Source organism: Rhinolophus hipposideros (assembly GCF_964194185.1).
Source record: "Rhinolophus hipposideros genome assembly, chromosome: 25".
Taxonomy (NCBI): Eukaryota; Metazoa; Chordata; class Mammalia; order Chiroptera; family Rhinolophidae; genus Rhinolophus; species Rhinolophus hipposideros.
The window spans coordinates 13,429,671-13,447,008 of NC_138071.1; the positions used below are offsets into that span (position 1 = coordinate 13,429,671).

The 17,338-nt window shown below is 47.5% G+C and overlaps 1 protein-coding gene across 1 annotated transcript; it reads right to left on the minus strand.

Annotated features, from left to right (window-relative positions):
• Positions 1-947: 947 nt before the first annotated feature.
• OPN1SW (opsin 1, short wave sensitive) lies at positions 948-16,936 on the minus strand (the record flags this gene model as incomplete). Its single annotated transcript, XM_081038314.1, is given in 7 exon segments — positions 948-1,067; positions 2,064-2,299; positions 2,695-2,744; positions 2,746-2,862; positions 3,186-3,393; positions 3,654-3,891; positions 16,547-16,936. Coding segments are annotated over 7 exon segments (1,359 nt in total).
• Between the last annotated feature and the right edge of the window lie 402 nt (positions 16,937-17,338).

Sequence of the window (17,338 nt, forward strand, 5' to 3'; positions counted from 1 at the left end):
GCAGCCTTCTCCCTAATTGGTTACCCTTTTCTTCCTATTCTTGAAATCTTTCAGCATCCTCACTACAGCTGTAATCCTTTTCTCTTTCCTTGGGCCGTGTATACTAACTGCACATTACATAATTATCTGATACCAAAAACAAGCCACTGCTAAATGTACACATAACATTTATCTTGATTTTTATTTCAAAAAGGCTCTCTTTCATGGGGTAGAGAGGAGGAGTATAAAGTAGGAGGTAAAACAAGTTTTGGGACACTTTGTAGTTTATAAATAGTATTAAGATGTGCAATTTCATTTTGAGAACATGAACGGAATTAAACTGTTAACTTCAGTGAATGCACAGCATAAGACATATGTGGGTTTAGGCAAATAGGAGAGGAGGGGGGAGAGGACACACCTGGAATCAGTCATGCTGGAGCAGGGGCTCACAGACGTGTCTCCCTGCCAAAGCCACAGCAATTCTTGGCAGAAATAGCATAAAATTATTTCAAACTCATTTGGGTCCTGCTGAAGATTTTATTTGTTTTTTCTTTATGTCTCCCCTTTCTAAGGTATTTTCTTAAATTTGTCCTAATTTAGAATGTATCATCTCAGAACAGATCCCTAATAGGGGGAAAAAAAAGTTACTAAAAAGGAAAATAATTGCTATCCATACACTGAAAACTCAGTGTTTGGGTTTGCCCTGTATGTAGAGATGAGTTTTCCAAGTGCTGTGAACCATGCCACTTAGGAGTGGAAACTGGTGGTTGTTGAAATGGGTTTGGGGTGTCCAGCTGGACCCAGCTGGAACAGTAGCTTTGTGGGTAGGGAGGGAATAATAGGAAAATGGAAAATTGACTCCCCAAATTGCCATCACTCCCCATCTGTTTTCTGCATTGTTAACAGAGAAGGTAGAAATTTCCTTAAATGTAAAATCCTAGTTGCTGCAAATCGGCCAATACAGTGCCTTAGTTGGGGCCAACTTGGCTAGAAGAGAGAGTAGAAACTTCTGCTTTCTGGGAGCTGGACATGTCAGGCTCATCGGTCATGAACTTCCCACACGCCATTTCTGTGATGCAAGCTGGGAACTGGAGAGAAAGGGCAGACAGAAGTGAAGACAGCCCCTTTGGTGGGACAGTACAGAGGAGATAACATCAGGAAGTGTGGGGGCGGGGGAAATCTCATGTTTTGTATCCCTAAAGTCTCAAATGATGCCCAATGCTCAGGATCTCAGGCGCTGTTAAGTATATCTTCCCAATCCTGAGCGAAAGCTAGATTCCAGTCTAGGACTACTCGCTTCTCCTGGTCTATATTCCTAATCCCTACACATCTGGCTACCTCAGAAGCGTCACTGTGCGGAAACCTCACAAAACAGCCTGTCCCCTGGGAGCGCAGCACAGCCCCAGAGTAGGCCTGCCCGCCCACCTACCTCCCCTCCCCCGTTCCTGGACGGTGCTCCCAGTGGGAAGAGCACTGCAAATTCTGTTTCTATCCAGGTTTCACACATTCTGAATCCATCTCGGGGATTGAAGAAACAAAACAATAATTCTCAAAGCAGAGTGTTTGCCCTAAAATAGAGGAACTCGCCTAGATTTGTCTGAGGTTTTTTTTGTGTGTGTGTTTTTTTTAGCTCAGATTCAGGATGTGGGGTAGGAGGCCACCTGGTACCCTCATAAGCTGCTTTAGAGATTTATGAATGTGATGAGATTTCCATGCTTGGTGTTTGCTGCAGGCTAGAAGTTGGACAGGAAAGGATTAAGAACTCGGGAATTGGAAGGACTAGATGTACGGGAACAATTGATCTTCAAGTTTTTCAACAAAACAAAACCTTTTCTCATCTGGCCCTTTGGAGCAACTCAATATTTATGGCTTGAGTTCTGTCCTCCCTGAGTTCTGTCTTGTCTCGACCACACCTTCCTCCCTGTGCTCAGCTAGAGCTTCCCACCTACTGAGGGTTTCTGTGGCTTCCCTTGTTCACCCCTAACCCTTTGAGTAGAGTTCAGGGTGTTCCGAGTTAAACGTCACTGGTGAGAAGAACCAGGTCTCACGGACTAGGGTCTCACAGGAATGTAAACGGGCTTCACCTGCTTGTTCATGAAGCCGTAGATGGTGGCATTGTAGACACAAGCGATCTTGGAGAAGAAGGCAGGAATGGTGACAAGCCGTAAGTCCAGCCCATGGGGATGGCTATTGACCATAGACATGGTCAGGGCAGCATAGGGCACATGCCAGAGACAAAAGGATCCCACTGTCCCCACCACCATGGGGCTCACCTGCTCAGCCTTCTGGGTCAAAGTTACTGCTGCTGCTCGGCTGCAACCTGGGCAGAGCACAGAAAACATGTCCTCTTCTTCCCGGCCCTCAACTCTTCGATCTCTGGACGCTTTTCTACCTGGGGGCATCTGCTCCAACGGCCTCTCTTCTGTCCCAGCTTCTGGCCTAGTCCCTCTGGCTCTCCCTCCTTGAGGAAGGCAGGATGGAGGCGTTCTTGCGACATTGGAAGGGATCACATGCACCTCTTGGCACCCGTACTTGAACGGGATGACGCCACCTCCTTCATTCCATTTCACCATTCTCCCTGCCTCCACTTTCTTCTTTGCCTTTAGATCCCTCTACCTGGCTATGGCATTTCCAGATGTCATGTTCTACAACACACACGCTTCTGTCTCACCTATAGCCCCCTGACCCCGCCTCTCCGACCCTCACAAAAGCCACTCATGGCTCTGAGGACCCCCAGCAGCTGAGAGTAGGAGCAGCAGATGAGGGAGGGGCACAGTAACGGAGAAGATGAAGGGGAACCAGGTACAGTCCTCGCTGCCATATTTGGTGCCCATCGTGTACCAATCGGGGCCACAGGAACACTGCAGGCCCTCAGGGGCGAACCTGGAAGGGACCGGGGACTCACCCATGGGACAAGCACCTGCTTGCTGCGGGGCTCACCTCAAGGATTAGTGGAATGGGGACTGAGATTCCTGGAACCCAGAGGAAGCTCAACGACTGGGCAGGGAGCGTTTTCTGTCCTCACCAGCAGAGAGGGTAGAGCAATTCCAACTACAGAGTAAACTTCCACACTCGTCGCCCACAGTTCTTTCCCTCACCTACTCCACCGGTCTTTAAAAAGTAGAGATCAAAGACTAAAAGTTTATACCCAACTGTCCACCCACGCCAACCTGAGCTAAGTCAGCACCATTGCCTGTGCTCTCAACCGGCCCCAGCCAGAGAAGGGTGGGATGGAGACGCCGATACCAATGGTCCAGGCAGCCAGGACCACCATCCTTGCGCGCTTGGAGCTGAAGCGGAAGCTGCCGAAGGGTTTACAGATGACAGTGTAATGCTCAAAGGCCAGGAAACCTAGGGACCAGCCTGTCACCAGACCAGCAGTGAAATATGAGGGTGATGGGGTAGACAGCCCGCCTAGCCGGGCAGGTGGAGTGGAATACAGACAAGGTGGGGCCAGCACAGGAAGGCAGGTTGGACCCACGGAGTCGAGTTGGAGACTCAGCTGGTCAAGCTTGTAGTCTGGGCTGCTTTGCTCCCCAATATGCAAAAGAGCACCACGCTTCTTTCCCCCATATTCCTCTTTCGGGACCCACTCTAACCCAACAGCCAGGTCCCTGGTTCCAGTCCTGGCACACTGTCCTTTTTCTGCCCCCAGCTCCCTTCTCCTGCAGTACCCGCCGTAGAGCCCAGGAAGTCCCCCAAAGCACAGACACGGCGGCCAAAGATGCATCCCTGACAGCTGGCCATGAAGACAGGGAAGCCAGAAGACGCAGAAGAGAAAACCCCTCCCCCCCCCCCCCCCCCGCCGGACACGTTGACCAGAATGTTGTTGAGTGGCTGCAGCAACTTTCTGTAGCGCAGCGTGGCATTGAGTGGCATTCCTGCAATGAAGACAAAACCCAAGAAGGCTACCTGGAGGCGGAAGATGAGATGTTCTTGAACAGATAAAACTCCTCCTCCCCTGACAGGTTGCTTATGGATGTCCCCCGCCCCTTTGATCCCTCTTAGAGATTATCCTTCCCCCACCACTCTCCCACCCCACCAAGAACACCTCCTTCAAAGCCACTTTGGGGCTTCTTAATCCTAAACCTCCTAAAACCAAAGTTTGGGATTAGAGATCCCCTAGCCCTCACCTAAACCTCCTTTTATGACCCCCAAAATCCATTGTTATGTTCTTCAGAGGATAAAAGATTGGGCTCAGAGAATCTGGGCATGAAATACTGGTGCTGGAGTGAACGAGTCCACTCTCTGGGCCCTGGGAGAGGCTTACTTGTATTTACTAAAGGTGCTTCCACCACGGTTTTATTTCCCCTTTCAATGGAGCTCCCGAGGGCACTCATCCCCGTTTGGCTTCTGGCACCATCCATCCCTACAGGCGTCTGCATGCCATCTACCCCTTTGTGGAAAGTGCCCCCTTCGTTTTTCTCTGCAGAGATCTTGGGCTCTCAGCCAGTCTGGGAACCAGCCTCAGGCTGCAGGAAGGGCCGGTGAATGGGGAGCGGTCTGGGAACACCTTAGGAACAGCTTTCTTGGAAGAATACAGGGCAAGTTGACAATGAAAGGCGTGCCAGGCTGCCTCTATTTCTTCATGTTGAGTCTGCCCAGAGAGTGTACCCTTCCTGCTCAGACCTCCCCCAGCCAGGTGAAGGTTGGTTTGTTCACGGTCCCTTTCACACCTTTATTTATTCTTTTTTTAAAAGAATTTATTGGGGGAATGGGAACAGGACTTTATTGGGGAACAGTGTGTATTTCCAGGTCTTTTTTCAAGTCAAGTTGTTGTCCTTTCAATCTTAGTTGTGGAAGGCGCAGCTCAGCTCCAGTTCCAGTTGCTGTTGTTAGTTGCAGGGGGCACAGACCACCATCCCTTAGGGGAGTCGAACTGGCAACCTTGTGGTCGAGAGCCCACTGGCCCATGTGGGAATAGAACCGGCAGCCTTCGGAGTTAGGAGCACAGAGCTCCAACTACCTGAGCCATCAGGCTGGCCCTCACACAATGTTTATGCTAGTCCCTGCCCTTAGCTCAGCAGCACCCAAGCTGCCAGGGTCTTCCTCCTGACTGCTCATCCAAGCTGCCCAGATTCGCAGCCTAACCTGCCAAGACCCCTCTATGAAGCTCACCGCAGAGATGCCAGCTCGGCTGGAAGCTCCACCTGCACTTACACTCCACACGACACTTCACCCTAGGACTGTATCTTCTTCCCCACCTCACTAAGCTGTAAATATATAAAGTGACACTTTAAATATAGATAAGTTAAAAGTGAGAGGATGGCCCAGTAGTGACAGGGTAAGTAGTATTTGTCAAACAGGTAGAAATGATAAACTCTGGACAAAATATGGGGGTGGGGAAACTACTTGAAAGCACTATGAAGTACTCCAAATCAGGCAGAAACTGAAATGACTCAACCCTTGGATGAAAGGAACCATCTACGTTAAAATGGATTTCTTCCAGACTGCACGCTTCAGCCTGAATGACAGAAGGAACTCAAGCTGAATGCCCCAGCCTTTATTGGGTTGAAGTCAGGGAACAGCCTGGGACTCCAGACCAGATGAAAATTGAAGGTGGTCTTCCCGGAATGAAAGAGTGGGCTGCGTGCGGAAGGGGGAATTCTTCAAATCTGCATATAAACTCCCGTCAGATCCTAGCTGACTGCTGAGCTATGCAGGCAGGAATCTCCAAGGAACCTGACAGAAGGCAGGAACTGGAGGTGGGAAAGCTGGGGATTTGGGCTGATGCCCACTGCAGCAAGGAAGGAGTTTGAGTTCAATCCCACCAAGTGAAAGGAGCTGGGCAAACAATTCAGGCTTTTCATTGTAACCTCCCAAAAGGCCACACCTTAGGAATAAAATCTATATCCCTTGAATCCTGAGCTACAAAGGCTAGATGGAGAGTTGTCAGCTGTTTCTGAAAGACTGACATTTACACACACACGCACACGCACTCCACACAGGCACTCACCCACAGATAGGATTCTGGGCAGAGATTCCTGGTGAGATCCAGCGAAGGGTCCAGGAATGATGCAGCCACTTGGCCTCCCCTAGATTGCGGGGGTCAGTGCATCCCTTGCCCTGGGCAGGCCCTTAGGGACCAGGACCAGGGGCCACCCCCCAAGTAAGTGTTTAAAGTACTTACCCCTGGGCAGGGCTTAGCCTGGGCTGAGTGCAGTTAGTCAGCCTCAGCTGTCTGCAGGGCTCTGCTGAGGTGCTCACCTCTGCCAGTGGTTCTGACAGGAGCCTGCAAGGGCAGCTCCTGGGTTTGGGCTCCCATCCCAACCGCTGTGGGTAAAAGATACCCCAGGCCATCTTACTCCACTATCCGGGCCGAGTGGCTGTATCTTTGGCCTCTACCAGCACTGTCTTGACCCCTTCCCAGACAGTCCCTTCTCACCCAATTCCACCCTACTTCACAAGTAGGGGCAATGGGTCCAAGTTAGGGGCAACCAGCCCCAGCTGAGAGGGGCCAGATGCCGAAAACAGCCTGACCCAAGGAGAGAGTCTCACTGGCACCTCAGCAAAGGGACAAAAGATTTCCAGAGTCATTGAAGCCATGGAGTAGGGGGACGGGAGCATGGAATGAAGGAGGAAAGTAATGATAGAAAAACGGGAGACATTTTAAGTACATGTAATACATATAGTGCCCTTTTCAGATTTAAAGTCACTTTATTAATCAGGAACATGATAATACACTAAGCCTTTATGGAAGATCATGTTAGGTGTATTGAGACCAGGGCTTCTGAACCTCGGCACTATTGCCATATTGGATTGGACAACTGTTTGTTGTAGGTGCTGTCCTGTGCAGTGTATGATGTCTGACAAGATCCCTGGCCTTTCTACCCACTAGAGGCCAGTAGTATCACCTACCCCAGTCGTGAGAACCAAAAATGTCTCCAGACACAAAAGTCCCCCGAGAGACAAAATCTCCCGCTGCTCTCCCAACCTTCTGGTTGAGAACATTGATTTTGATTTAAATTTATAAATGCCCAGAGCTGACTGGAAAACAGTGGAGAGAAAAGTTGTTTTTCCACTCATTCTAATTGCCCAGAAAAAAAGGAAAGACCTAGAAAAAGGATATTTTCTGAAGAGTTTCTTGTCCCCCCCCCCATTTTCTAGGCGTTCATTCATTTAAGCCCCCACCTTTTCCAGAAATAGCTTAAAGGAGGCTTGTAGGAATATAAGGGACACAACAGAAAGTATGCATCAAATGGAGGAGCCAAAGAAGAAAGAGGAACAAGAGTCAGGAATGACACTGAAATAGGACCACCCCGTGAGGTCACTATGGATGGACCACACATTCGTGCTTTCTACCATCTAGTCACGTACATAATTCAGTGTCCAGAAAGTAAACGCAAACCAACTGTTGTTGGGATTTTGACAAACAAGAAAGCCTCCCCAGGGACTTCATAATGGAGACATTGGTGTGACATAATAAACAATGTCCTCAACAACTTTCCTGAGTAGGCACAACCAGTTTCACAAGACTGGGTCTACAACTGTCTATTACCCCTCAATATGGACATAACAGAGCCACCGGGATGGGGGGCCAACACGAGCTGTGCCGGGCTGCTTTGATCCAGAGGACATTTCAGTTCTCTGGAGGCTTGACAAGCATTTGCCCTTATCCTCTCTAATCATTGCTTCCCTCTGCTTGGTTTTTTAAATATTTAATCTTTGTTTTTGAGTAGATTATATACATATGCATACATACCCAGGGCTCAAAATGTAAAGAGTACAAATGAATATACAGTGAAAGATACGTTTCTTCCCCAGCCACCCAGTTTTCTTCTCCAGAGGCAACCAGTGTTCATTTTTTGCTGTGTTTTTTGGTGTATGTGTGTGGTACCTGCCCTTCAGTCGGCTCGGACTCCTGGTGACCCTACAAATGAGTGACATCATCAACATCCCGTCCTCACAGCCCTGCGCATAGACTCATGACTGTGGCTTTTTTTCTGGAGTCAATGCATCTCACATGTGGTCCTCCTCTTTTCCTGCTGCCTTCTGTTTTTCCCAGCATCAGTGTCTTTTCCAAAGAACCCAGCCTTTTCACGATGTGCCCAAAGTAAGACAGTTTCAATTTTGTCATTTTTGCCTCCAGCAATGCTTCAGGCTTAATTTGCTCTAGAACACTGTTTTCTGGCCGTCCAGCGTATCCATCGAGCTCTCCTCCAACACCATATTTCAAATAAACCATTTTTTCTCTATCAGCCCTCTTCCCTGTGCAGCTTTTACATCCAAGCACAGTCATTGGGACTACGAGGGTGTGGACGATCTTAGCCTTGGTCGCTAAGGACACATCTTTGCTCCTGATCTTTCCTAATTCATCCATTGCTGCCCCTCTGAGTCTCAGCCTTCTCGTGATTTCTTGGCTGCAGTCTCCATTTCAATTGATGACTGAAGGAAGGTAAGCAAAGCCTTTAACAAGTTCAGTCTCTTCGTCATCTATATTAACGTGCTGATAGTGAGCGTGAGATGAATACGTTATGACAAGTTGTCTGTTAAATACTGACCCGTAATGGTCTCCATATAAGTGATGAGATAAGGGAAAAGTTGAGATGCTCTTGTGAAAATGAGGAATCATTCAAGAATTTGACCAACTGAAAACTACCTTCCTGCCTGGGAGGAAAGGAAAGAGACTCAGACGTAGAGCCACGATTCTCTCCAGAGAATTCCATCTGTGGCTTTTTAAACACAAACAAATGAGCCATTGCGAGCCTGAAACCCTACTGTCTAGAGGAAGGCCACCGTAATTTTAGCCTGGAAAAAAAAAAAATGCATGGTAGGTGCCAATGGATTTCCACCAGGGCAGCACTCCCCTTCCTTGACCCCACCATCCTGGAGACATTTGGAAGTGTGGTGATGGTGGTGGTGGCGGTTGCAGTTGCAGGGGATGTATGGCTGACACGTTCATTATCAGAGGAAGGATTACTGGTATTTGGTGGGCAGGGCACTGCTCCAGACAGGCCATATAGAAAAGAATGATCCTGCCTCAAATTCCAACGGCACCCCCAGAGTGAAGCACTGGCTGGGGCCCAGCCTCAGCCTCAGCCCTGAAACATTCTCCGCAAAATCCCCCTAGCAGCCCTCGCTGGGAGCAACCTCACTCCTGGCACACCCACCAAGAGGAACAATGTAGGGAATGTCTGCTGAGGTAATGGAATGACGCCTGGAGTGTGCTTTTATTTATAAGCCAGTTCAGAGCTGCAGGACAGCTACCCAAAAAAGTCTCTCTGGCTTTAGACTAGATGAGCTATTGCCTTTCTCTCTGGCCTCGATTAGTTTGCAGAGCCAATTGTCTGGTCTAGATACTCCTGGATGGAGATAATGAAATTTTATCCCGTGGGTACAAAGGAATGCCGGCCAATTCATTCTCTAAAGTGGGGACGTTCTTCCTGCTCATCCAAGACAGGGATTGCTTCATTAGGAAGCCTGCTTAGAAGGACAGAGGATGGGAGGGTTTCTTTAGGCTTTCTGATTTCTACCTCAAGCCAGGTGACAAGGACTCACCTGAATGTCTGTGGCACTAGCAATATGTTGTGCACACTCCTGACTTTCTTTGTCTCATTCATTCATTCCACCACCATTTGCTAAGTGGTGTCCACACCCACAGTTGTGCTGTGAGGATGAAATGAGATTCATCTGGTAAAGCGCTAACACAAGGCCCGGTACACAGAAATGTTTGGAAATCGTTTATATTGTCAGCAGGACTGCCAAGTGCTGGACACAGGGCAGGATCCAAAGGTCAATAAAACAGTTCTCTGAACTCTGAGTCTCCCAGGCTTATGGACGGTGTTTTTCCTGGAAGCAAACAAGGGTCCCTGGGGTGTGATGGATGTGGTACAGTGAAAGCACAAAAGAGAGAGCCTGGCCCGCCCATGGGCTCTACAAGGGGCCTCCTACAAGGCCCCAGTTTGTGAGGCGTGACTTCCCCTGTCACTCTCATTTGGGAAACTCCCAACCCAAGGAAACTCTACCCAGGCCACCCTTAGCCTGTTGGCAAGTTTTCCCCTGCGGCCTCCCTGAGCAGGTGGAACAGTGCAGGCTGGGGTCGGGGAGGGAGTGAAGGGATTTACAGGATGTGTTTCTATCTCTGGTTTTCTAGAAAGTCTGAGTAGCAGTGTGCACTGCATTTAAAACAGGCTTTGGAGTCAGATAAATGTTCCTTTTATGAGCTGAATATAGGCACGTTTCTTTTTCCTACAATGGGGATGACGTCTATCTCACAAGGCTTTTATAAGATTTAAATAAACTCTAAAGCACAGCACATTGACTCACACATAGCGAGCAATAAGTGACAGGTCTCCTGTGGATTTCCCCCTGCCCTCATGTTGCCATCATAATAAACCCCTTTCTTTTCACAGCACTTTACAGTTTGCAGAGTGTTTTCGCATGGTCTCACGGGATCCTCAAATTACCCAGTAAAGCAGACACGTCAGGTGTTACTTCTCCAACTGACAGATGAAGAAACTGAGTAATCTAGCAAATGTCTCCTAGTGAGAGTGATCTGGAATAGCCTTGTAAATCCACATCTAGGAGGCTTATGGATTTGGACGATTTTTTTCTGGTGACCTGATCATGAGGTAAGAAAGAAGTGGGGATCTTCACTGGGTGCAGGAGATATCTGCCAGACAGGCTCCCTCAGCCTTGGGGTTTCCCTGGAAAGTGGAGGAACCTGGCTTCCCTTCCACCTTTCCCCAGCAGCACCCTCAGGAATTCTGCGTGGTAGCCCTGGGGGAGAACTGGTTCATCCAGAGAAAAAAAGGGCCCTGCCTGAAACACAGGGTATCTGGCTCCCGCAGCAGACCAAAAAGGAGCAGGAGAGAGCCGAGGGGAGGGGGAGGCCTAGGGAGTGCAGCCAGCCTGGGCGGGGAGCCAGCCTGGAAAGCGAAGAGAGGCTGATTCTAGAAACCGCAAACTATGGCTGAAGCTGATGTGGTAGGGAGGGCACATCTGGAAATGCATACTTATAACTGGCTCGTTGGTCTAGGGGTATGATTCTCGCTTAGGGTGCGAGAGGTCCCGGGTTCAAATCCCGGACGAGCCCTGCTTTTGCTGGATTTTTCTTTCTGTTCCCATAGCACATATACACTGCCTGCCCTTTCTAGAGTAGAAGCAAAGAGATGGCCTAGAGGTGCGTCAATAAAGGACCCTGGGAACAAATTGCCAGTCAGTCTCCCCACTAGCCTGTTGGCCTGTGTACATCCCGTTATTTCCACTGAAGCCAAACCAAGCAGGAGGAGGAGACTGGCGTAGTATCAGGAGCTGAACCCAGGCTGCATTGTGTGAGGCACAAAGAGCCTCTAAGAGGGACTCAGATAAACACCAAGAGATCAGGACAATTTGGGGTGGGGGTAGGTCTGAGCTGAAGGTCAGGAGAAGACAAGCTCTCCACCTAAAACCCAAGCTATGAAATGGGCTGGATTCAAAATCCAAAAGCTTGGATTAAAGTTACAATTCTGAGTGACAGTTTTCTTCTCAGTGAAATGGGAACAATATGTATTTCTCGGATTTGTTGAGAGGATTAAGTCAGGAACTATGTGAAAGCCCTTTGCAAAGCCATAATGCACCTTCCAGACATAGACAGTGTTAGGAATACTAAAGACAGAGAATGGAGAGAAGAGCTGCTGACAACAGGAAGGACAGAACTAATGTAGCTATCACCTCACCCAGCACTGGGTAAAACACACACAGAAACGGTGCGTAAAATAGAATTTAAAAATTAAAATATAGACAAGAGCAAAAATTTATTTTAAAAAACGAAATTGGGTGGATGGGTGGCTCAGTTGGTTAGAGTGCGAGCTCTGGGCAACGGTCTGCAGGTTCGATTTCCACATGGGCCAGCGAGCTGCACCCTCTGCAACTAGAATGAAGTCAATGAGCTGCTGCTCAGCTTCCAGATGGCTCAGTTGGTTGGAGTGCGGGCTCTCAATCACAAGGCTGCCGGTTCGACTCCCGCAAGGAATGGTGGGCTGCCCCCCCTGCAACTAGCAAGGGCAACTGGACCTGAAGCTGAGCTGCGCCCCCCACAACTAAGATCGAAAGGACAACTTGACTTGGATGGAGCTGATGAGTCCTGGGAAAAACACACTACTGTTCCCCAACAACAACAAAAAAGCTCTCGAAAATACACACTGTTCCCTTCCCCAATAAAGTCCTGTTCCCCTTCCCCAATTAAAAAAAAAAATCTTAAAAACAAACAAAAAACCGAAAGGGTTAAACAAAATAATGGGAGTGTTGATTAAAAAAAAAAAAAGGAAATTCCCAGATGTCATGAAAGAAGGAATACAAATCCAAAAGAAAAAGAAGAGGCTGTCACAGTGGCCCATGGTGGGTTTCAGATACAGATATATGCCCAGGAACCTAGAGCTGTATTTTAATGCTTCTGGTTATAGGATATGTGGCTTCAGCCCACCAGAGACAAGGAGCTGGAGCTGAACTTCCTGCATAAAGCTCAGAACATCAAAGATCTACCTTGTCCCTGGAAAGAAAACTAAAAATGACGCACACAGTCCAAGGAAGCCGAGAGAAAGGAAAGAAATACAAGTCAACTCTGAGAGACTGAAGTGCCACGTCTGCGTGTACTGCACCTGGATTGATATTTTTTGCATGGTGCTGCTTGCTCCTCAAGCAGAGAAATTAAATATAATCCTGGTTTAGGACCCTTGAAATCCCTAGGAAACTACCACACAGCCCCCACAGAAGCAAGGAAGTGTTCTGTAAGAATGTTTTCATAACCAAGGGCATATGGGACTCTCACTAAAAAACAAAAACACAAACAAAAACACCTGCTGAAGAAGAGCTCACAATGAAATATTATAAACAACTAGACAAGGAAGCAATCCACCATAAGGAGGAGTCAGCAGACACAGCAAACAGGAGACTTAACACTCCAAAAACTGTGCATAATAGAGCAACATGAATAACACTATATAAGAATACTTAAAAGCATTAAAGATTAAAGACAAGAAAATATACCATAATAAAAATATTGTACGATGAAAAAAGCAGTTTACTGGAGGGCTATCAAACATTAAGAAGTGAAAAACATACCATTGAAATTACAGACTCAGTGATCCATTAAACAGTAGACTAGACCCAACTGGAAAGAGAATTAATGACTTGGAAGATAGAGGTAATAAAGTCATTCAAAATGGGGGTGGAGAGGGGAAAGTGATGAAATAGAAAATATGAAAGAATAATTTAAAAACATGAGAGAAAGAATAATGCATATGTATATATATGTATATATATATTGCCTTTCATACCATTTTATATATATATATATATATATATATATATATATATATATATATATATATATATATATATATATATATATATATATATAAAATAGGAGTTCCTATGGCCTCAGGGTTTTTTGAGAATTACTTTGGGGAACTTATTCAATAGTGTTTGGGGATTTTGTTGGGTGTCCGATGGACATGTGTCCTGTTTGGGAGACCACCTCAGGGATGCTGTGGATGCCTGGTCATGGCGTTGTACACCAGAGACTGGACATTAATGAATGCCAACTATAATTTTATGTGTATAATGTGATGGCTCGGTGTGAGGTCGGGGTGGTGGTGGATGGGGGGAGGGGGGTTCATGGTGTGAGGGATGTAAAAAAAAAAATTAAAATGGAATTGAAAGGAAAAAAAAAAGAGAAAGCATGAAAAAAAAATAATAATAAAGTGCTTAGCAAATGACTTGAAAAAAATAAATAAATAAAATAAAATAGGAGTTGCTATTATATTTATATATTTTATATATATATTTAAAATATATATTAAATAATTTAAAAATATATATATAAAATATATATAAAATATATATAAAATATATATATTAAATATATATATATATATATATATATATATATATATATATATATATATATAAAATAGGAGTTCCTGAAAGAGACAGAGAGAGTGAAAGAATGGGGGAACATAACATTCTAACAGTCAATGGTTGAGGATTTTCCAAAATGGAAGAAAGACAGAGTCCTCAGGTTGAATAGTCCTTAGTTTATAAACACATTGGGGTGAAACTGTAGAACACTGAAGAGGAAGAGAAAACTTAAAGGCAACCAGAAAAAAAAAAAGTCATTGCCTACAAAGTTAACAATTATATTGGCAGCGGACTTCTTATTAGCCACAAAATTTTATACAAAAGAAATAGAACATCTTCAAAAGACCAAGAAAAAAAACTGTCAACCGCAAATTCTTCGCCCACTAAATTTCCATTTAAATGGTGTGACATAAGGACAGTTTAACACAAAGACTGAGACTGTTTACCACTCAAACACTTTCACTGAAATGCCACCAAAGGATATACTTCATAAGAAGGAAGGCGTGGACTACAAGAACAATGGTGAAAAGAGAAATTAATAAATGTGTTAGTGAATCTAAACAAGCATCGAAAGCCACTGTAAGTAGAGTGTCCATTGGTCCAGCTGCCTGATACAGCAATTTGGCAACAACTAGTACAGTTTACCTAGCAATGTTAAACACATATTCAATGACCCAGAAATGCTATTTCTAGGTACCCACCTTAGAGAAGTGCTTACATATATGCCAAAGAGGCATGCATATCACTGTCTGTGGCAGCATTGTTTATAATACAGAAAACTGGAAACATCCTAAATGCCCATCAGCAGAAGAATGGATAAATAAATTGTGGTATATTCAAACAATGAAATAGTATTCAGTAGTTAAAATTCACAAATCGGAGGAGCGACATGAAACCTCATGGATACATGCAAAAAAAAAAGTTGAGAAAAAAGAAAGTTTACATAAAAATGTATATGAAAGAACACCATTTAGATAGGGTTTTAAGCACACAAATCAATCTTCTGTACTGTTTGTGGATGCGTACATATGGAGTAAAACTGTAAAACCATAAATCGAAAGGCTATCTCTGACACAGATGTGGCAAAACATGAACAGTTGTTGGATTTCAGCAGTGTGTGCATGGGTATTTGTTATGTTATTCTCTGTCCTGTACTTTTCTGCATGTTTAAAAGATTCACATTTTCTTTCTTTTTAATGAAGGGATCTAGGCAGTTAGAAATAAGGGTAAACGTGGATAAATGGCCACATCAATCCTCAGAGAGGATTGGGAAGGGATTAGGAGGGAGGCTGAGTCCTGAGTCCAGGGATTATGAGGATTAATTCAGATTATCCCCCTAAACTGGTCACCTGGCTGGCATTCCAACCACTGTTGCCCCTTCAGAGCTGCATTCTTGGGCCCCAGGCCACTTACCCATACCTACTGTGCCCTTTCCTCCTGCCTCCTAACTTCACCCCACCCTCAACCCAGTGCTGGTCTGGCCAGGGATTGCCCAAATTTGGGTCTTGAGAATAGATTGGCTCAGGTCTCCCCTGAATACTCACCCAATCAAGGGTGAATAGTGACCTGCACCCCTGAAGCCAAGAAGAGATTAATCTCAATGCCCAGGATCAGAGCTCCCTGAGGACAGGTTGGACCCCTGGACATCACAGTTGACAATGTCCTCCCCTACCCCTCCCTCCATCAGCCAAAAAGTTAGCAATCAAGGTCAACTGCTCACTGACCCTACTGGCTGAGCCGGAACCACAGCTGTGCTGTGGCAGAACAAATAGCCACTGAGCTTTCAGCATTAGGCTCTGTCAGTCCCCAGAGCTCTATGCACCCCCACCCTCCCAATGCCAGCCTCTTTCCACCATCCCTGACAATTGCCCTGCTCCTTGATCTGTGCTCGTCATCTCTCAGAGCACCAGGCTGGACGTATGAGGGAGAGAAAAAAGGAGAGGAGGGGGAGAGAGAGAGAGAGAGAGAGAGAGAGAGAGAGAGAGAGAGAGAGAGAGAGAGAGAGAGAGAGAGACCCTTATAGGGCAACGTTATCATTATTAGGCAACATTTGACTCCCTAAGTGTGAAATCATATGTTAAATGATAAGACTATTAACTGCGTAGTTGGGAGATTTACCTTTACTCATTTATTCTATATATATATATATATGTCAGGTGCTTTGTCTGATGCTAGAGATAAAAAGAAAACAATGACTAAGATACTCCCCAACCTTCCAGAAAGTGGGCAAACAGAGGAGTAAACACCTGACCTTGACAACCCAGGGTGACTGACACTGCCCTAGAGGGAAGGAGGGCGGGTGGAGCCAGCAGGGGCATCTCACCGGGATGTCACAGAAGGCTGCCCACAGGTGACCCCGATGGAGGGGTGAAGGATAAGTAGGGGATACCCAGCCAAAGGAGGACTTCTTTCCTGAGTATTATGGGGGGCTCGTGAAGGTGGGAGACGGTGGGTGAACACAGCTAATAGATACCCATGACTTTGTGAGTGGGTATGCGAGAGAAGGAATTGGTGTGTGTCCCTGGCTTAGGAATCTCCTGGTACTTTTCTGCATCTGCTGGGACGCCCGGGTTCCCAAGTGTGTCACCACTTCTTTCCTGCAAAGATGTGAGACCAACTGCCTTGGGCTCCTGGTAGACATTCCTTGAGTGAATGATTGAATAAGTGAAACCAGCCCTCTGGTCTTCCACCTCTCCCTTCTGCGAGAGTGAAAATCAGCAGTACCCACTCCGAGACGGCTACACCGGCAGGGTGGTGGGGGTCGTGGCTTGCAGCCCACGGGGTGTAGGGCCAGTTGGGAAGGCCGAGTGGTGGAGAGAGGAGGTCTCCAGGCAGCCAAGGCTGCGTGGGGCCGTGGAGCGGGCGCTCCTGGGCGCCCCTGGTTCTGGCTTGGTGGAGGCGTCAGGAAAGCGTTGAGATCAAGGACCCGCGTTTCGCGTATTCCGGCCTTGGCTTCCCTCGTCCATTCCTCAGGCAGCTCTGGGGAGCGAGAGGCCACTGCGCCGCGTGGGGCGGGCGAAACGGGGTCAGCGTTGACAACGGAGGTGGGAGCACTGGTCCTGAGTGATGTGCGCGTGTCCACGCGTTCGGAAGGAACAGGCCGGGGGCATTTGTCCATCTTTGACCTTTTCTTCCCCCACCACTGAGAGGGACGGGGACCTGACAAATGGCGCAGACGGGTCCTCGCGCGCGGTCGACTCCAGGAAGGACCCATCACCAGAGCAAGGGATCTTGTCTCTACCTCTTGGGGAGACCTCAAGTCCCGACCAGCCTCGTCCCGCTCGCCCCACTCGCTCGGCGAGGCCACGGGAGTGTCCGGGGACGCGCTCCCTCACCCTTCCCGCACCCGGTCGCGCAGCGGAGCGGGCTTCCAGGCAGCGGTGGACCGCGGGCGGCGGCGTCAGGTGGCCCGGCCCCGCCCCGCCCCCCACCCCCAGCCCTGCGCGCCAGGCCCCGCCCCCACCCCAGCCCTGCGCGCCAGGCCCCGCCCCCTCGGCCCGCCCCGCCCCCAGCCCTGAGC